The sequence below is a fragment of the Cucurbita pepo genome, chromosome 17 (genome assembly GCF_057944985.1).
Source record: "Cucurbita pepo subsp. pepo isolate OVF chromosome 17, ASM5794498v1, whole genome shotgun sequence".
Taxonomy (NCBI): Eukaryota; Viridiplantae; Streptophyta; class Magnoliopsida; order Cucurbitales; family Cucurbitaceae; genus Cucurbita; species Cucurbita pepo.
In genome coordinates this window covers 4,396,443-4,416,222 of record NC_141814.1, presented here as the reverse complement: position 1 = coordinate 4,416,222, position 19,780 = coordinate 4,396,443, and the positions used below count along the sequence as shown (strand labels likewise).

General features: G+C 34.6%; 6 protein-coding genes across 6 annotated transcripts; 5 read left to right on the top strand and 1 right to left on the bottom strand.

The window, feature by feature from the left end:
- Positions 1-315: 315 nt before the first annotated feature.
- Positions 316-3,856, top strand: LOC111778064 (WD repeat protein). The gene is made up of 12 exons (XM_023657694.2): positions 316-524; positions 727-831; positions 923-1,032; positions 1,424-1,578; positions 1,657-1,745; positions 1,817-2,309; positions 2,402-2,512; positions 2,664-2,902; positions 2,988-3,070; positions 3,162-3,273; positions 3,385-3,459; positions 3,533-3,856. Exons 1-12 carry the CDS (start codon positions 432-434, stop codon positions 3,713-3,715), a joined length of 1,848 nt encoding a protein of 615 aa, XP_023513462.2. The 5' UTR covers positions 316-431; the 3' UTR covers positions 3,716-3,856.
- A 2,143-nt stretch (positions 3,857-5,999) lies between these two features.
- Positions 6,000-6,694, top strand: LOC111779319 (late embryogenesis abundant protein-related / LEA protein-like protein). Its single transcript, XM_023659449.2, has 3 exons — positions 6,000-6,113; positions 6,188-6,328; positions 6,420-6,694. The coding sequence occupies exons 1-3, from the start codon at positions 6,057-6,059 to the stop codon at positions 6,555-6,557; spliced, it is 336 nt and encodes a 111-aa protein (XP_023515217.1). The 5' UTR covers positions 6,000-6,056; the 3' UTR covers positions 6,558-6,694.
- A 2,410-nt stretch (positions 6,695-9,104) lies between these two features.
- Positions 9,105-10,199, top strand: LOC111778998 (RNA-binding protein csdA). The gene is made up of 3 exons (XM_023659025.2): positions 9,105-9,263; positions 9,353-9,789; positions 9,965-10,199. The coding sequence occupies exons 2-3, from the start codon at positions 9,365-9,367 to the stop codon at positions 10,041-10,043; spliced, it is 504 nt and encodes a 167-aa protein (XP_023514793.2). The 5' UTR covers positions 9,105-9,263; positions 9,353-9,364; the 3' UTR covers positions 10,044-10,199.
- A 797-nt stretch (positions 10,200-10,996) lies between these two features.
- Positions 10,997-13,364, top strand: LOC111778302 (zinc finger CCCH domain-containing protein 39). Its single transcript, XM_023658038.2, has 2 exons — positions 10,997-12,214; positions 12,788-13,364. Exons 1-2 carry the CDS (start codon positions 11,527-11,529, stop codon positions 13,000-13,002), a joined length of 903 nt encoding a protein of 300 aa, XP_023513806.2. The 5' UTR covers positions 10,997-11,526; the 3' UTR covers positions 13,003-13,364.
- A 1,061-nt stretch (positions 13,365-14,425) lies between these two features.
- PSF1 (partner of SLD five 1) lies at positions 14,426-17,694 on the bottom strand. Its single transcript, XM_023658880.2, has 6 exons — positions 17,306-17,694; positions 16,522-16,589; positions 15,495-15,608; positions 15,215-15,380; positions 14,937-15,089; positions 14,426-14,856 (listed from the first exon to the last, which is right to left on the bottom strand). Exons 1-6 carry the CDS (start codon positions 17,378-17,380, stop codon positions 14,830-14,832), a joined length of 603 nt encoding a protein of 200 aa, XP_023514648.2. The 5' UTR covers positions 17,381-17,694; the 3' UTR covers positions 14,426-14,829.
- A 902-nt stretch (positions 17,695-18,596) lies between these two features.
- LOC111778777 (uncharacterized protein At1g15400) lies at positions 18,597-18,944 on the top strand. Its single transcript, XM_023658751.2, has one exon. It carries the CDS (start codon positions 18,597-18,599, stop codon positions 18,942-18,944), a length of 348 nt encoding a protein of 115 aa, XP_023514519.2.
- The last annotated feature ends 836 nt before the right edge of the window (positions 18,945-19,780 follow it).

Below are 19,780 nucleotides of genomic sequence, written 5' to 3'. Positions count from 1 at the left end.
TTGTAGTCGAACCTGTGCGTTAGTGGTTGTAGTACGACCAAAGTATCACTCTGGCAGATGCATAACATTTGTTGAGTTCGGGTCAACCTAAATTTTTGTTCAATAGACCCGAAACCGAATCGAACCAGTTCAGGTTCGTCTGACCCGACCCAACCCGAAGTGCTAGTCCAACCCAACCACTTTAATGCGGGTTAGGATGGTCCGGCTTTCGGGTTGAAAATACACCCATAAAGCATGGTCGGTTCGGACCAACCGTGTATGCGAACCGCTAATGGGAAGAAGAAAATTTGAAAATTATAAAGACAAAACAAAACAGGGAAGTAATCTACGAGAGCCAAAACCCTCAGAAGCTGCCGCCGCGAAGTGCCGCTACCATTCTGCCGGTTTTGCAGTTCGCAGTTCGCATTTGGTTACCATTTACGACTGAGAGAATGAAGATGGAGCTGCATAAATCGCCGCCAATCACAGCGTTCACTCCTAACGGCGACTATCTAGCTATCTTGTCCTCCAATGGAACTGTCAAGGCAAGCTTCCTCTCTCAGTATTGCTTATAATGTTTCAATCCTTTTCTCATGCTGATTTTTACTTGAATATCTAACTATTTGATAAACTTTCGCTCTTCAGGGCTCGGTATAGGCACAATTATTTGTTTTTTTTTTCTTTTTTTGTGCTCATTTATATGTGGATTTCATTACAACGAATTTCAACTGTTTTATGTATCTGTAGATTTGGAATACTAGCGATGGGAGTTTGCTAGCGGAGTGGAAGGATCCTGATGGGAGAACTGATGCTGGTTATTCTTGTATTGCCTGCTGTTTTGTGGGGAAAAAAGTGAGAAAAGTATTTTAGGGTTCTTAATCATTTGACACTGTATTATATGTTTTGGGAATCTTAAACCCATAATGTCTTTCTCAAATTTCAGCGTAAAAACAGTTCTTGTCTTATTGCTATCGGTACCAACGGAGGGGATGTGTTGGCAGTAAATGCTTCAAGCGGTGAAACGAAGTGGGTCTCTGCCGGTTGCCATCTTGGGTACGCAACCAATTCTGATGACTCTTGATAACTTGATAATTTAAAGAATGATCAACGATCAGATGAATCGGGTGCAAATTTTATGTACTTCATTGATCCTATATTTTTCATATTAGATTCTTCACATCAGTGCATTCATTGTGGCGATACGTTTACATGGTAAAACTGATACGAGAATAAGATGTTAGAACGATTAGTAGGTTGGAAATTTCCTTTGTTCACACACATTATAGATACACACACACACACATCTAATAAATAATTGTTAACTCATTCTTTTATGATAGTGAAGCTATCTCTGAAGTGAGTTCATCAATACATTAAGGTTCTTCTACTTTGGCATTTTATTCATTATGGTGAATGAATTGTTTCTTTATCCTGATTTGTGAAGTGGAGTTATTGGCCTTTCTTTTGCGGACAAAGGCCGTAGACTGCATACCGTTGGAAGTAACGGAATGGCATTCAAGATGAACGCCGAAACAGGAAGCATTATCAATGAGTTCAAAGCTTCGAAGAAATCAATCTCTTCTTCAGCGTTTTCACTTGGTTAGTTGCTTATCCATGTTTTTGTAAGTGCAAAATGTCAAGCACCTTTTCTATCTTAACGAGTTGCTCCTTTTCCAGATGAGAAGTACTTAGCTGTAGCTGGCAAAAAGTTGAAGATTTTAAGCACAGATAATGGGGTTGAGCTTATGGTGCACCCTGATAAGTTGGTGAGCTACCCAAATTCTCTTACTTTCTAAATAGGTCCAAATCACTGACTATACTACCATCCGAAATATAGGGTCCTGTGAAGCTTGATTCTATATCTGAGGACGCTAAAACAATAATTACATCAGAACCTGGAGCCAAACATATTCAAGTGTGGTGGTGTGATTTGAGTGCTGGAAAACTTAGTCGAGGTCCTGTTCTGTCCATGAAGCATCCTCCGTTCGTTTCTGAATGCAGAAATATTAGCAATGGGGAAGATAGCATAGTTGTCTTGTCAGTATCAGTATCAGGTGTAGCTTATTTATGGAAATTAAAGTTCCTATCAGAAGACAAGGTTAGTCCGACTAAAGTCACTGTTAAAGTTAACAACGTCGAATCAGCTGAGGAAAACCATGGAAGTGCTAAGAAGAATCGTATTTCTGTCATCTCTTCCACAATACAAGGTTTTGGAGACAATGAAGTGTCAGTCCTTGTCACTCATGGCTCCATGGACCTACTGCAGCATACTGTCCTTAATATCGGTTATCCTGCAAAGGAAGACGTAAATATCGCACTTGAGAAAGAAGGTTTGACAAACTTATCATTTTGCCATTCTTTTCCTTATTCCCCTGTGCCCCATTCTCTTACAGGTAAGTACAATGTGTATACTCTGTCACAGGTCCCCACGAGATCGAACAAGCAGTTACTTCCCCTAAAAGTAAGAAAAGCAAAAAGAAGAGAGCTGCATCTGATCTCGACAGTCAGACAGCTGGAGATGTCAGTGATGTCGGTAAGGATTGTCTTTGAGCCATTGCTTGAGGTTCTCGAATTTCCTTTGATGGTCTACAACTCTCCAACTCTACCTTCCAAAATATGTCTGGAGCAAATAGCCTAATACCATTTTCAATCTCCACCGTTAACTTGATATCTGGTGATTGTAGGCAACGAAGATACGTCTAACGTTCTATTTAACGATGATTTAAACGAGCCAACCATGGGAGATAAACTTGCGAGTTTGAATTTAGAGGACCAGAATGAAGACGAGAACCATGAACAAGACGAACCATCCGTCCCTGCTATCCCACCAAGTGCAGACTCTGTTCAGGTTCTGCTCAAGCAAGCACTACGTGCAGACGATCGCGCCCTTTTGCTAGAATGCTTATACACCAAGGATGATAAGGTAATCAATTTATAACCAATCCTATCGGTTTTCGTTATCTACTAACCTTCTTTATGCTGAAACATCATATATCATCTGTTATCAGGTCATCTCAAAATCAATAGCACAACTAAATTCTTCAGATGTTCTCAAGCTTTTGCACGCTCTCATATCCATTATCCAGTCAAGGTATTCTTACCTATTTCAAGATTGCTTGATGCTCATAAGTGTGTTCTTGGAATAAAAGATACCATATCAAAGTTTCATGGGTTATCTACAGAGGGGCAATTCTTGTATGCGCCATCCCTTGGCTGAGAGGTTTACTTCTTCAACATGCCAGTAGAATAATGTCTCAAGAATCTTCTCTACTCGCCTTGAATTCTCTATATCAGGTTAGCAATGGTTTGGCTAGGCACTTCCCAAATATGCAGCAGCTCTTTCACATCCATTAATCATTTGTTCTGTAGTAGATAAACACAAATATGATTTCTATGTATGTGCAGCTCATAGAGTCTAGAATTTCAACGTTCCAATCTGCTCTTCTGCTATCAAGTAGCTTAGACTTCCTTTACACAGGGGTAAGTGCATTCTTTTCCTTCCACGTAAGGTGGCTGAACTCGAGTTTCACAATAACCTTCTTCTTTCTGGCAGGTCCTTGATGAGGAGGCGGAAGAAAATGATGCCATTGTACCGATTATTTACGAGGAAGACGATAGCGATGATAAGGAATCGTCGGGAGATGAAATGGAAACCGATGAAGAGGGTGGAGGAGTTGAAGTAGAAGCCTTTGACGATCTTAGTGCTGGCGAAGTGGATGATGATATGAGTGAATGATGATTATGAAGCCTACAAAATCCTTTGGGATTTCATTTTTTGACCTTTGTTTATCCAAAATGAGCTTCTTCTGTAATTTTGACAAGAGTTATCCTCCTAATGAATCAGAACTATATAAACCCATTGCCCAAGTTGCGCAAACTTCTGTGGTTTCATTCTTCACCAAAAAAAAAAAAGATAGAAAAAAGAAAAATTTAGTTAGAATTCCAAATTTGGTTAGACATGCGTAGAGTTTTATGTTTGTGAGTTATTTTTTTTACGGGACTAATTTTAATATTTAAAATCATAGAAATTAAATTTTATTTTTCATTTGACCATATGAATTAAAATTTTAATTTTTGCATATGAGTTTTTTTTTTATGGGTTGATCAAATCCACAAGACTAATTCTAATATGTACAATCATGGAAATTAAATTTTAATTTTCTTTCAACCATAGAAATTACAATTTTAATTTTAATTTTAATTTTAAATTTTCTACCTCTATTCGTTCTCGTTCCAAAGAAAGCATTTACCATCACTTGCCTTTGAGAGCGTCCGTACTCAATATTTGGGCATAACTCTCTTCTACAAAGTATGGGCATAACTCTCTTCTACAAAGTATGATTGAGGGACAACACAGATGAATAATTCCTCATCCCTTTTCTATTTAAGAGAATTTTTTTAAAATCTAAGTAAAATAATTTTTTTTAAAAAAAAAAAGACGACTCTAACCCTAGAACAGAAAATATGGAGATCAAATTCTATACGTCTCACTTGCAAAATGCTAACCCTAAAAAATAAAGATGGAGATGCAAGAAATCATACCCTGTACCTCTCGCATACAAAACGAGCACTATACCATTTAAGCTACATCTCCTTTTTGTTTAGGAGATTTTTTAAAATATAACCAAATAGATATATATAGATATATATAATAACCGCTCTAACCCTAGAACAAAAAGGATGGAGATCCCGATATCCATCCTATACCTCTTACATGTAAAACGCTAACCCTAGAAAAAAAAAAAAGATGGAGATGGTATCAAACCTTGTACCTCTTGCTTGCAAAGCAAGCGTTCCACCATTCAAACTACATCCCCTTTTTGTATAGGGGCATTTTTTAAAATCTAAGCAACATATCTATATATATATATGTCGGCTCTAGGTATCAAACCCTGTACCTCTTGCATGCAAAGCTCTACCATTTGAGCTACATCCCCTTTTTTGTATAAGGTCATTTTAAAAATCTAAGTGAAATATATATATATATAAATAAAAGATGGAGATCCCAAGATCAAATCCTATACCTTTCACATGCCTAACGCTAACCCTAGAAAAGAAAGATGGAGATGCAAGGTATCGAACCCTATACTCCTCACATGCAAAGCAAGCGCTCTACCATTTGAGCTATATCCCCTTTTTGTGTAAGTTCATTTTGAAAATCTTAGTGAAATATATATATATATATATATATATATATATATATATATATAACCCTGGAACAAAAAAGAAAAATGGAGAATACAAGGTATCAAACCCTGTATCTCTCGCATGCAAGGCGAGCACTCTACCATTTGAACTACATCCCCTTTTTATTTAAGGGCATTTTTGAAATCTAAGGAAAAAAAATATATTAAAAAAAAGACGACTCTAACCCTAGAACAAAAAAGATGGAGATCCCGAAATCAAACCCTATACCTATCCGGGGCTAACCCTAAAAAAAGAGTTATTTTGAAATTCCTAGTTGTGTGACAGAGTGGCAAGACCAATAGGGTTCTCCGTCTTCGTTTTCAAAGGGGTCTCAACAGTCTTGGAGACCAAATTCTAATTCTCAATCTCAAGTAAAAATTCGAAAAAAAATTCATTACTCGAAAAATGCTCTTTTACTCCCAAATTTACCGAGATTATTATGAATCGACTAAATGACTATTCAAATTTATACATTTCTATTAAAACAAACCTAATAGAAAATGATTCACCATGACATATACATCATATACATTATTAGTTTCTTTTAGTGTATATATATTATATATATATATATATCAATGGTATAAAACAACCAATCATATTTATATCAATTTCTTTGAATAATCTAAGTAAATAGACGTCTCTCGTGTGTTGACTTAGCCAATAATTTGACACATTATTCCAACTCCTAACCCCTCGCACAAGGAATTCACAAACAAACACACAAATGCAAATCAACGCACAAAAATAGGCTAATCACCAACCAACACCAACATTTTCAAGCTCTATATAATGGGAGAATCTCATGACCTCTTCACCATCACATTCAAATTCTCCTCTTCTCCTTCACAACATAATTTCTTCTCTCTATCTCTTAACAAAAACTCACAATGGCAAGCCAACAAGACATTAGCCACAACGTCGGTGAGGTCGTCGGCCAAGCTCAGGTAGCTTACTCCGACCAAATCGTTATCAAACCTACCCGTTTAGAACATATTATATATTTCAATTATTGTGTCAGGTGAAGAAGGATGAGGTCGTGAACCAAGCAGCTAATGCAGCTCAAGAAGCAAAAGACAGCGCATCTACTACCCTTGATCAATCCTCAGCTGCCCAAACTGCCTCTGACCTCAAGGACCAAGCTGCAAATTTCCTTCAACAGGCAAATTTGTTATTGGAAAAAACTATATTTTAAAAAATTTGCAAATGGGTCCTTACAAAATTGCTTATTTATTTATTTTGATATGGTTTAGACTGGAGAGCAAGTGAAGAACATGGCTCAAGGAGCAGCTGAGGCAGTGAAGAACACTCTTGGGATGAACACTGATAGCAGTTCTAACGCCGCCGCCAACACCAACAACCCTACCAACACTCCATCCCCTACAATCTAAGAAATCAAATTTATTTTTATTATTATTTTATTTTATTTTTTTTTTTGGTATTTTTAATTTGGTTTCTGTACAATAATAATTAAAGGAAGAGTGTGATGTGGATCCCCTTCCTTTTTGAATAATTAATTTCTTTTTTTTCTTTTTTTTTTTTTTTTTTTTTTTTTTTTTTTTTTTGTTTTGTTGTAGGGTAATTTTAAATTTATTTACGGTTTAAAATCTTTACCAAGTTAAAGAATTAAAGCTCGAGAAGGGTAATAATTATCGTCTTGAAATAGATACATGCAACACTTTTTTGTATGATATAAAATATTTGATATCAAAATTAGACCTACTTTAGACAAAGTCATGTGCAAAGTAACTCAAATCATCACGAGATTTATCTTAAAAGTTGCATCACATTCCATACCATTTTAAAATGGTGACTGAGAGACAGAAAAAGATAGCAGTAGATCGGCTTTCCCTTGATGCTTTCTATTTGATTGTATTGGAAGGCCAATGAATTAGGATTTTTCTATTGGGCTAGATCATTTCGGAGTAAGCGGATCGTTTTTTTATGAAGAAAATGATTCAGTTAGAATATTTTACTCTCTAAGTAAAAAAAAAAAAACGTGGATTTTAAGCTAAAATGTAACAGGTGGCACGATAATGAGTATGGTGGGGATGATGGATGCATGCATGGAAACGATTACCAATGCTAAAGGAAAATCCTTTAAGACTTTGGCCTTTCTCTCACACTTGTGGATCTTTTTCTTTCTCTTTCACGCACACAGATTGTAGTTGCTGTTTTTAAGAGTATGAGATAGTAAAGGCGTAGGTAGAGAGAAAACACAAGTTAGTGGAGGGCTTTGGATAGAGAGAAAGAAATTAGGGCTATGGTAAAGCTATCCTTGTGGATCTCGGGTTATGAGTTGGTAATTTTCTATTACAATGACCGTGTAATGCTTTGTGTGACTACTGGAGATGTTTCATCCTAAGTCATTGTCGGCCATGCATACAGTCGGATTTGGTTTCATAATGACATGCACAATGACTACTGAAGATGTTTCATCCTAAGTCATTTTCTATTACAAATTTTCATTTACTCAATTTCTACAAGGAATACTACCTTAACCCTACTACTTTTGATACTCAAATTATCCGAGCTCTTGGAAGAGGATTTGCTGAATTAATGGATGAGCGCCCTAGAACATAAAGACAAGACTTTTCTATTGGATATTTTTCAAACTCATAAGCTCAGATATGTCGATTTACGTGAAAGAATGAAATTAGGAATAGGGAAAGAGAGAGTGGGTGGGAAGCAAAGAGACGGAAAGAAAAAGAAAGTTGATAGGGAGAGAAGCAAAAAAGATGGTCAAAATGAAGCCTTCAAAGACTACACTTAGCTCATTCATTCCAACACACAAAAATATATAAGTATCATCATCATCTCTTCTCCTCCATCCTCTCATCTTTATTCAAACTCACCATTATAATGCTTCCCTCTTTTCTTTCCAAAAATATAAACCCCATCTTTAATTACTTTTTGTAAAAAGATTAATCTCATTTAACTACAACTAATACAAGTAATTACTACTAACACCAAAATTAATTCAACCTATACATTCCAACTCATAAAGTAATGACAACTTTTTAGAACCCAAAAAAAAAAAAAAAAAATTAAAAATTAAAAATTAAAAATTAAAAAATTAAAACTTATTTTGCTAAAAGAGAAAGTTGATGGATGGGACCTTAAACTTTGCTGCAAATGGGTTATGAAGAAGCATGGTCAAAATGAAATGCTTTTCAGATTATTATTATTATTATTATTATTATTATTATTATTATTATTATTATTATTATTATTATTATTTTCCTTTGGGTTTTTAATTAATAATAATTTTGTAAAATAAAATTAAAATAAAAAAAAGGTGGGAGAATATTTGTATTGCGAATAGGTTACCACATTATTCTCTTTCCCTTTTGGGGTGGGACATTCCAATGTCGGGAGGATGTCCCCTTCAGCTTAGCTTTGGAGTTTGGACTCTGCTAACTCTTCCTTATCTCTTCCTACATGCTTTTTCATACTTTAATTACGCTATTTAATCTTATAAACCTGAAGATCATTCCATAAATTAGCCGAGGATATGAGACTTTCATCCAACAAGTATCATGTTAAAAAAATGCCTATAAAATAAACTATGGACAGAAACCATCTATCTACATCTCATAGTTCATCTCCAGAAATTTTTAATTTTTTTTTTTTTTTTTTTTTTTGTAAAAGTTAAAGAGTGTGGTATTAATAGTTCCAGTATTTTTGAAGGTTTTAAAGGTTATTTTTTAATATTTTATAGTTTGAAGAAATATTTTTGTTAGATAAATAATAAAATTGAGGGAGTAAAAAAGAGGTTTGAATGATGTGGTCAATGAATTGAGCATTAAAGTTTGGTGATTTCCACAAAGGAAACTAAATAGAATCATTTCAAAAGGGATTTCCATTGCATGCATGCAAGCAAGCAAGCAAGGCCGTAAATCAATAAAGCAATTTGGTTCAATATTCTTTTGAAATCCACAGTTTGAATTATTATTATTATTATTATTATTTGCTTTAATTTCTTTACCAAATTATTGTTTTTATTATATTTCTTCATTTATTTTTGGGCTATATAAACCACCCCCTCCATTTCCTTCTTCCATCACACGCCTCCCTCTGCTTCACTTAGCACCGCCGTAAGAATCCCTGCTTAATTCGTTCTGTTCCTTTTTTTTTTTTTTTTTTTTTTTTTGAATGATTTGGTATAAATGGTGGGAATTTGAAGGTTGCCGGAGAAATGAACAGGCCGGGGGATTGGAACTGCAGATCATGCCAGCATCTCAACTTCCAACGGCGGGAGTGCTGTCAACGCTGTGGCGAATCCAGATTCCTGGCTGACCTTGGGCTCTTTGGTGGCGGCGGCAGTAGAGGAAGAAGCATTTCCTCCTCCTCCTCCTCCTCGTACGGTGGAGTTGCCTCCCCGGGCTCCGACGTTCGTCCTGGAGACTGGTACTGCGGCGTTGCCAACTGTGGAACCCACAACTTTGCGAACCGGTCGAGCTGCTTCGTATGCGGCGCGTTTAAGGATGAGTCAGCAGCGACGGCTGCCAGAGGTGGGTTTGATTTTGATGTGGCGCCACGTGGATCGAGGACCTTTGGTTTTGGAAGCAATGGCTCACGTGGTGGGTCTTCTTGGAAGTCTGGTGACTGGATTTGTTCCAGGTCATTTCTTTTTTTTTTTTTTTTTTTTTTTTTTTGAATAATAGTTAATATTTTTTTCAATCTATTTAAAATCTATAACATATTATAATTTATAATAATTTCTAAATCTGCTATCAAACACACATTTTTAACCACGAAATAATAATTAATTAATTGTGTTGATGGGTCATTACAGGTCCGGGTGCAACGTACATAACTTTGCAAGTAGAATGGAGTGTTTTCGATGCAATGCTCCCAGAGACCCGTTCTTCTGAAATATCGAATTTTCATCAAAATTTTCTATATTTTTCTTCGAATATAATAATACATAGTTTGGTTCGTATCATTTTTCATTTGATTTTGATTGTAATCTCTCGAGTTATAGTGATATTGAGTTGCGTTTTGGCTTTTCTTAGTCAATTTTATGCCGACGAATTAAGCTCATTTTTGGAATAAAAAGTGTTTTTTCTCCACCAATAAAATTTTATTTGACTTTAATACAGTTATATTGATAAATAAGATAATATCATAATTTATAAAAGTGAATTTCATGAGTATTCAACTTGTTTGATTTGATAATTATTTATATTATTACTAAAGAGTGCTTTTAAAAAGTAATTTTTATTTATCACTTTTACTTTTATTAAAAAATAATTAAGTAGATAATGAAACAAAAAAAAAAGTATAATTAGATGGGACAAACTCTATACATTTAAAAAAAAATAAAACTTAAAAAATACATTTTAAAAATAAAAAATAATAATTACTTATACTTTTAAGTGGTACAATTAAAAAATACTCATAAACTTCTGAAAGTAACATTACTTATACTTTTCACCTATATATTTGATGGTAATAATTTTTTTAATAAAGTTAAAAGAGTATTAATATTACTTTTAAAATTTCATTTCTATTTTTTTTAAACCGACCATAGAAATTTTTAAAATAGTTGAAGGATACTAATAAAAAATTTTAAAACATTATTAAAAATTTGAGGGTGTTTTTAAAATAAAATACTAATGATTTTTTTATTGCAAATAATAATAAATATATTTTATAGACTCTACTTTTAAAGTTTTAAAGGTATAATCGGAAACTTTTAATTATGGTTGAAAATTTTAAAATTACTTATTTTTTATTTTTTATTTAAAAAAAAACTTGTAAATTACTATTTAGAATAAGAAAATTAAGGAAAGAATGGAGGTCTTATATAAGAAGAGACTCCAAACAGTTCAAACATTAGACCGTGAAAAACGAGTCGGAAGGCGAAGCGCCATACTCAAAATCGAAGCGGCTACTTCCGATTATGATGGGAATCCGTCGTTGAATCTCACGGCGGAGGCCTTTCATCTTCTCCGCTGTGGTTTCCGATCAACGCCTAGGGTTTAACTCTGTAAATATTGTACAAATGTCTCTTATACCTGTCAATTAATTGGATGTATCATTTGCCATTTCAAATTTCATCGATTTCTTCAAAACTTGTGGACTTAGGGCTTGGTGTCTCTTCTGGAAGTTTTGGACAGTTCTTCATCAGGTATCTCTCTGAGTTTTCCATTCTTTTGCGCCAAATTTGGACTCCTCAACTTTAGCTGCATGTGTCAATTTTTTATTCGCTTGCGATTTGAAGATATTGACAATGTACAGAGATTTAAGCGATTTGTCTATTGTTACTTTTGGAAAAGAAATGTTGCTTAGAACCTACTGTTTTTATCAGTTCAAAGAATTTGAAACTTGAAATTGGATGGTTTGGCCCTTGAAATGAGTGATCCTTATCCTTTTCACCAAGTTACTCCTCCAGACCATGAGGCTCGTGGCGTTTGGCCGCCATTGCGTCCTCCGCCATTGCCTCCTCGATATACTGTTGGTCGATTCCCATCATTTTATCAGCCTACGATGTCGGAGGTTGTACGGAGTAGGGTAATGCCTTCAAATTTTGAGATTCCACAATGGAACAATGTGAACATTGGATTACATGACAATGAGTTGGAGTGGAGATATGCACTTGCTTCTAATGATCATACTCGTGGATGGTTACCTTCTTGGCGAGGAATTGAATTCCACGAAAATCGATTACCTGAGTGTCCGATTCTTAACAATCGGACTGGAATGTCGACTGAAATGAAAGTTTGCAGACAATTCCAACGTAGGGGGAAATGTGCATATGGTGATCAGTGTCGTTTCCTTCATAAAATTCCTGAGAACACTAAGGATTTTGGCTTCTCCAGCCAGAACCATGAGGTTAGAGCAGTAGCTTCTGGTCATGTTATGGATGGAAAAAGTATGTTTGATCAATTTGAAGAAGTCAGATCAAAAGTACAAACGAAAATTGTTGCCCGCAGTGAGATTCCAATGCCTGTAAATTGCAAAACAAGGCTCTGTTACCTCTGGCAGACATCTGGTCACTGCTCATATGGGGAGGTTTGTCGCTTCGCTCATGGAGAAGCAGGTATTTACAGCCTTTTAGTCTACTAATCTTGTACTCTTTCGTTTCCAGTACCATGTCATATGTTTTCAAGTGATTTATCTATTTTCTTTTGCCATTTTCTTATCCATGCAAGTTATTTCATAAATTACTTCCTTGAACTTTTTGGGATAAATAACCTGGCTTGATTCAAATAAATCCTCTTTCCTTTTGAGTTTTAATAACGAGATGAGAGATTCGAATGTTTGACCGCTTGGTAAAGAATATATGCCTTAAACCTTAGCCTTTTTGTTGGGTGATTAACTTTTGTAGGGGGAAGGGGTTCTATTTGCATAATGAAAATGGTGGGCTATATAGACTTTGAGACCTTTCTAAGCATAGGTTAGATATTGTTCCTCAGAACATGGAAACATTAAACGTTGATTACTTAACCATACATATAAATGAACATTCTAACACTGTAAGATGCAATGTCAACCATGTGGATATACTCATTTATAAATGGTGATTGACTTGTTCATGAAATCAAAACCTGGTTATTGCCAAACTACATGCATTGATATTGCCCTTGTCTTCTTTGTTTTGGGGGGAAAATAGAATTACAGAAGCTCGAGTTGTGCAGTACATCAGAACGTGGCACAGTAGGTGGAGCCTCTGCAACAACTAAAGCTGCTACCGCAGCTGGATTAAGGTGCAGCAGAGGAATTGGAACCGACTGTAAGAATAAAGGATCATCAAGAATGAAGCAACTCTTTAAATCAAAGGAGCATAAGAAGTTGATTGGCATTTACGCTGACTGGCTTGAGAATTGAGTATTCTGCTTGAGAATTGAGTATTCTGCATGACTTGCAGTACAAAGATTTGACCAAATACTACTGGGGCGTGTTCCAATTCTCACAAGTGGCTGAGAACATTAAGGTTCTTCTAGAACCCCCTAAGTGCATTTTGACATTTAAATGAATATAGGAAAATAGATATTGTTCTTAACAAGAATATGATTTTTTTTTGTTTTTTTTTTTTTTTTTTTTTTTCTTCATTCACAACTTTGGAATATAGATATATGGTATTGCATCTCTCAAACTGACAGAGATGGAAATAGAAGTAGAAGTATGAAGATTTGAAGTCTTATGTCTAAATGAAAATTGTTTCGTTCATAAAGGATTTTAGCCGACCATTGAAATGATTGATAATAGTTATTATAGTTACCAATGGTAATAGACTGTGATTCTATCTTTAGATATTAGCCTACTACTTGTTAGAATTGAGGAGGGACATAAAATGGTATCTAGTGTTACATTAATTTTTAAGCACCGGTTATCATTTCAAAAGTAAGATGCTTTGTTCTTCTAACTTTCATTGTTTCAGATTGGGTCATTTTCAATAAAATTGAGTAGATTAAATCTTGTTTTCAAATTTGTATTTGAGTTTTATGATACAAATTTTATGAAGCTACATAGATTTTTAGCACGAAGAATGAAATCATGCTACGTTTTCCAATATCAAGCTGAAATCGTCTATGATTTCGCTTGACAAGGTGAAGAAGTTGAACTTATAGCATTCATGTATGCCAAACATTTTCAAATTTCCTACATTAATCAACATTTTGACAAACCACAAATCTACGTTTTCTGTTGTTCAATGATTTTAGAAGTAAATTAGAGTTTTAATTTAGTACAAGATGATTTATTCGATGAGTTAAATTCATATCAAAATTATATGATTCTTTTTTTTCAAAATGGTCATATTTGTAATACTTCTTAGAATTTCAAAATACATTTCTTTGTCATCCATTTCTACCAAAGATAATAGATATATATAACAAAAACTTTAAAAAAAAATAATATTAAATAAACATTTTACAATTTTTATATTGAAAATTTTGTTATTAACATGGGAAGGAGTGAGAGAGGGAGAGAGAGAGAGATGAAGTTTCTCAATATATGTATAGATTCAATGGAAAGTAAGATTGACTGATATTAAACCCATTGTGTTGTGAAATGTAAGGGCAGAATAAGAAGTCGGATAGTTTAGCCCACACAATCCAAATCCAAGTTGGTGGGCTGAACACACCTAAGTTATTTAACAGACGTCTATCTTCAAATATAATAATTTACTCACAATCGCATCTCCGGAAGACATTCACTTACGGTTTTACGGTTTGACGACGTACGCTCAAACTTTTGACCCTTGATGAGAAGAAAGTTTTTATCAAACTTTAAAAAGTTTGAAAGTATATTAAAAAAAGAAGTTGTAAGCAATGTTATAGGTTATGAACAAGAAAGTCACCGCAACGACTTAGATAACATATAATCCTGGGTCAGAAGATTTAGCAACTAGTCGCATACTTCTATAGTACATTTTGAGACATTTCAGGTCTGCCAGATGTAGACATAACGTCTCACACTTAGAAAATACAAAAAAGAAGCTATACATCATAACAGTGGTAAAGGAAAGCAATAGAGTGATACAACACGAGGAGTTTGACATGCAACGGACACGCGGCCATTGCAACACGCGTTAGACAAACATGACTGTAACACCTCACACTTCCACTTCTTTCCCCACTTTCTCATTTGGTTCTTCCCCTTTTCCAGGTTTGCAGAAACATCTCCAACTAAGCTCCATCTTCAATGTAACACTCAGCCTCTAAGCTCCTCCATTAACCCCTGTTCTTCAAAGAATACGAGTTCAGAAGACATATAAGCAAACAATAATAAGAATGATCAAGGTTTACGGGGATTCCCACCCGTGAGATGTATTGCTCAGCGTCAGTACGTTTAAGAAAATGTATGGAATGAAGTGCAAAATTTGCCGTTTTATCATCACTCAGTACTATTCCTTCACCGATATCATCGAGTACCCTCACTTGGATATATGGATCCTTAGGAGGCACCATATCCTGCCAATGATAAACTTGAAGATTTTAGTCCGAGGAATTTGAGTTGGAAGCGTATATCTAAAAAGTTATCCTACAAAAACATTGTGTGTTATTGTAAAGTGTCATTGAGTGGCGTCTGAAATTACCACAGTCAAATCCAACTCCATTTTCGACATGTATTCTTTTAGACGAGCAGAATGCTTCTTAAAATACTCTTCCTCTGAGTTGCTGAGCTTCTCTTGTATTTCAGGTGGAAGCATAGATCCTACTATCTTCCATATCAAACTTCTTATAGTTTCAGCTCGATTGTACCTGTTTGTTCATGTACAACGACATTTGATTGGCAAATATTAGAAATTATCTCAATCCAGCAAACAAGGTAAGAAGCCAGTTCCTCAAAGTTATATCTCACAATATTACACTTACACATAGGCCATGAGGCAGCGTTTATTGCGAACTAATGCTAGGTGGTGAACGAGTGCACCAAAATGATCTTCATTCTTAGTCGTCTGTAGATCCAATCCTTCATCCTGGATTTTCCTGTTTCAGATTATCATATGAGCTATATTTAGTCATCCTGAAATACTGTCGTTTCATTATATGATTGCCAATGAATCTAAACCAATAATTAAATGCATATATATGCCACTTTCGCTCTATACTCGCATAAATTGAGGAGTAAATAGAATGGAGAATATCAGGCTTTAGAATTCATCGGTTTGGGCGCACTCACAACCAGAATGACAGTGAATACATGGCTGGTCAGCTTTTAGCATTTGGTTACTATTTGAGGGACATAAGAGGTACAATTTTCTCACCATCAACCAGATGAGGGCATAATGATTAGGATTGGGATGGAAAAAAACTCCTTTCATACTTTAGTACTTGAAAGATATACCAAATCTCTTGTTTCATCCATGTGTAGATTTCTTTCTACACGTGCAGTTCAATCTTGGAGGGACAGTCTTAAATGCAATGGGTCAAAAATGTACCACAGTAAGTCCAGGAATGTAGTGATTAGTGAACTAAAGGGATAGTTCCTGGTATGCAGATTGAAACCATTGGATGTGGATTTCCTAGGGAAATGGATGGAGATTTCTCAAACTATAAACTCACTAAAAAGTTAAAATTAAGTTCATATGTTATAGTTCTATTCCCAACCAAGGCCACCAGTTCATCGGATAAAGTTCCCAAGTGCTATTGTCAAGAAATGAAGCCTTGACCTGATTCTGTGAACATCTACCATTTCTCAATTCTGCTCTCCTTAGTCATATATAACTGAACCACTATTAACCAAATGAGCATGCTCTTAGAAGCAGTTTAATTACCTTCGATTTTGCTACCAAACAGTTCAACTACTATGGGACAAACCAGAAACAGATCAGCTACTACTTAAAACTAAATATCATATCCATTAATGAATTATGTGAATGAAAAGGTAGAATATTATAACCTCAACAAGGATTGAAGCTCAAGATGATGTTGCTGGCATTCTGAAATAACCTGTTCAAACAGGTCGCTCTGGAGAAGCACAGAGACAATAAGAAAGCAAAATGGCAAAGTATTAGATATACTATGAAATTTCACTATAGCTCGACATCAGGACACTGACCACGGTGATTTGTGAGACAGAGAACTGCTATCATATGAAACCATAATTTCTTTTAAAGTTGTTTACTTGTTACCGAAAGTGCTCAAAAGCCATCACCATTCACAATGTATATCCAAAACAGAGCATATTTAAAAACTCAATAGAAATCGTGTAGTTAATTGTACACGCACGCATACATGATAAAAAGTTAATGAGTCAACATTGCCTCTGCTGTTTGATCAATTTGCACCAAAAGTATAACAATCACTTCAAACAAACTCGGGATTAGTGAAAATAAGCAAACTGCATCTGTTGTAGAGGTATTAACAGCTAAAGTGAATGAAAATTAAACATCTCTCGAGGAGTGCAAATATTTCAATGTTTAAGATTTTGATTGCAGGATTTCATATACTTCTAAAATTTTAATGTTCTATTCATAACTCAAGATTAAAAACCCATACTATGAATATTTTATTTTCCACTCCATCAAACATTTGAACACAAAAATTAATTATACTCTTTTCGAATCTGTCAAAACTAACCAAGATCTCTTACTGATGCAAATAGGAAAAATCAATATATAAAAAGAAACGCAATCACAATACTAGGTGACCAACAACCTCAAAAAACGAGCATGTGGACTTACATTGAACTGTGCTAGCTGTCCTTTCTCGCCGCTTGCTAGCTCTTTCACCAACTGACATGCTTTTCTCCCATACATACTCGCTATTACGACGCAAATACAGATATCGAAACCAGGTCGAAACGAATTTGAAATCTAGAATTATATCGAATTCAAAACTGCTCCAATTCCAAAATTTCCCAATTTTGAAGTTCGTTGAATGGATGGAAAGATAAAATTTGATATGGGCAGACTTGAACGAGAAGACTAAGCGAATGAAGGGAGATAGGAAGAGAATGAGGCCGTGCAGCAACAACAGAGAGGAAGAGGGCGAAGAAAACGAAGAAATCTCGGGCGCTGCAGGGTTTGGAACTGGCGGAACCAACCCCTGAATTAGGGATTTCGCGCTTTTCTTTTCCTAAATATCAATTCAACAGACGGAACTGGCGGGAAATTGTGCTGATGTGTCCTCAACTCAAATCGGGCCGGGTCGGGCTTACCTACTGGATTGGCCCATGTTATTAACCTATCAATTAAGTCCTCCAACTTATAACAAATTATAATATTCCTTTTAAGTGGGCTGCATCTACCATATTATATACTTATATATATATATAATTATATAGCAACTCTCTTCTAAATATTTAAATTTTGATTAATTAATTAAATGTGTTCTTCATTTTGTTTTCTTTACCTTAAAGGTTAAGACATTAAGTTGTTTTTTATTTTTCTTTTTCGAGATTGAGAATTTAAATCATTATCTCCATATTTATGTAATTTAAACTTTAAAAATGTCTCGTTTTTAAATTCATATTTAAAATATATATATATATATATATATATAAGCTTCCCTATTAAAATGATTTAATTTTTATTTTATTAGTTAATCTAATTATATATGAATTTTATGAAATTTTAATTTTTAATGTAATATAATAAAAATTAAATTATTTTTAACTAATTAAAAAATAAGGTTTGAATTGGATTATAAACTTTACTCGAGTCAAACTACCGACTCAATTAAATTCGTTTTTTTTTTTATCAACTCAAAATATTGTTCTCCGTCTAATAGGACTCATGTACGGTTAAGATAATCCATTTCTACGAAAAAAAATAATGATAACATAATTACTTTAAATTTAATTAAAATGGTATATATATATTTTTATTTTCGTGATTGCGGAAGCATCAATAATTGACGTATTAAAATGTTTAAAATAAATATGTTGACTAAGTTGATGAGTTTACCAAAGCTAATCTCTTCAGATAAGAGAGCGAAAGAACCAAGAAACAGAGGAGAGAGAAAGGGGCGGCCATGGCTGGTCTGCAGAGATCCGTTGTATCCTTCCGCCGCCAGGGTTCTTCCGGTCTTATTTGGGACGATAAATTCATATCAGAGGAGCTAATCAAGGCGCCCCAAAACGACGCAGAATCCAGCACCGCCGCGGAAGAGCTCAACACCGGAAGAAATATTCCGCCAATCAAGACGGTTGACCGGACCCGATCAAACCGCGCCGAAGCACGGGGGTTCCGGAGTAAAGATACAGCGGCGGTGGAACCGCCGTCGCCCAGAATCTCGGCTTGTGGAATCTGCAGCGCTTTCCGGAACTCGGGGGGCAAGAAACAGAGGACGACGGCGGCCGGTAAGCGCCGATCACGGTAGGTTTTGGGGATTGAAAGGGAATTATGTTTTTTTTTTTTTTTTTAATTTGAATACGTTGTGAAATTTGGTTTAATATTTTCAGAAATTTTGGAAGAAATTGATGTAAATATGTTTGATTTCTTTTGGGACTTTTTATAAAAAAACAATCCTTAAAAATTTGTTTTTTTTTTTTTTAATTCATAAATTCAAATAATTTGGTTAAGATTGAATTATATTCATAATTAATTAATTTTTGTTGAATAATTTCTTGCATTTATGATTTAAATTGAGAGTTTAATAAGAGTATGGTCATTAAAAATATATTTTCTCCTTGAAAAAGTGATATATTTATTTGAATAAATATGATATTAATTTCATTTCTTGTTTACAAAGTAAAATATGTGAATTTAATAAAATTAAAATTAAAAAGAGAAAAATGGATGGGTAAAAATGAAGATTTCCCCACTTTTTGTTACAATAAAGTTAATTAAGAATATATGAATCAAAATTGAACACAAAATGATAATTAATTGACCATAGAAAGCATTAATGATTGTTCATCACATTAATCTGACCCTTCATAATTATCATTTAGACTAACCCAAAACGTAACGTAGAATCATTAATTATTAAATGTTGTATTTTAAAATGGAAATAATTATTTAATTCTTAGTCCAACGACTATGAAGCAATTGAAGAGATTGGCGCTTTGGATCTTAATTACATTTCAAATTACAATCCAATTAGCTGTATGAACCTTCATCCAAACCACTGTATCTGCGTATCTACTATTTTGGCGAGCTTAATCTTCGATTCCCGCTTTTTGGGTCGAGCATAACTCGACCGAGATCGAAAAG

Coding starts and splice junctions, on each gene's coding strand:
- LOC111778064 (XM_023657694.2), top strand. CDS start 432: ATGAAGATGGAGCTGCATAAATCGCCGCCAATCACAGCGTTCACTCCT. Junction 1,579..1,656: donor TTCTTCAGCGTTTTCACTTG/GTTAGTTGCTTA, acceptor CTCCTTTTCCAG/ATGAGAAGTACTTAGCTGTA. Junction 3,460..3,532: donor TAGACTTCCTTTACACAGGG/GTAAGTGCATTC, acceptor TCTTTCTGGCAG/GTCCTTGATGAGGAGGCGGA.
- LOC111779319 (XM_023659449.2), top strand. CDS start 6,057: ATGGCAAGCCAACAAGACATTAGCCACAACGTCGGTGAGGTCGTCGGC. Junction 6,114..6,187: donor AGGTCGTCGGCCAAGCTCAG/GTAGCTTACTCC, acceptor TTATTGTGTCAG/GTGAAGAAGGATGAGGTCGT. Junction 6,329..6,419: donor CTGCAAATTTCCTTCAACAG/GCAAATTTGTTA, acceptor GATATGGTTTAG/ACTGGAGAGCAAGTGAAGAA.
- LOC111778998 (XM_023659025.2), top strand. CDS start 9,365: ATGAACAGGCCGGGGGATTGGAACTGCAGATCATGCCAGCATCTCAAC. Junction 9,790..9,964: donor GGTGACTGGATTTGTTCCAG/GTCATTTCTTTT, acceptor GGGTCATTACAG/GTCCGGGTGCAACGTACATA.
- LOC111778302 (XM_023658038.2), top strand. CDS start 11,527: ATGAGTGATCCTTATCCTTTTCACCAAGTTACTCCTCCAGACCATGAG. Junction 12,215..12,787: donor CTTCGCTCATGGAGAAGCAG/GTATTTACAGCC, acceptor GGGGGAAAATAG/AATTACAGAAGCTCGAGTTG.
- PSF1 (XM_023658880.2), bottom strand. CDS start 17,380: ATGTATGGGAGAAAAGCATGTCAGTTGGTGAAAGAGCTAGCAAGCGGC. Junction 15,609..16,521: donor GAGCTTCAATCCTTGTTGAG/GTTATAATATTC, acceptor AATCTGAAACAG/GAAAATCCAGGATGAAGGAT. Junction 15,090..15,214: donor TGGAGTTGGATTTGACTGTG/GTAATTTCAGAC, acceptor TATCATTGGCAG/GATATGGTGCCTCCTAAGGA.
- LOC111778777 (XM_023658751.2), top strand. CDS start 18,597: ATGGCTGGTCTGCAGAGATCCGTTGTATCCTTCCGCCGCCAGGGTTCT.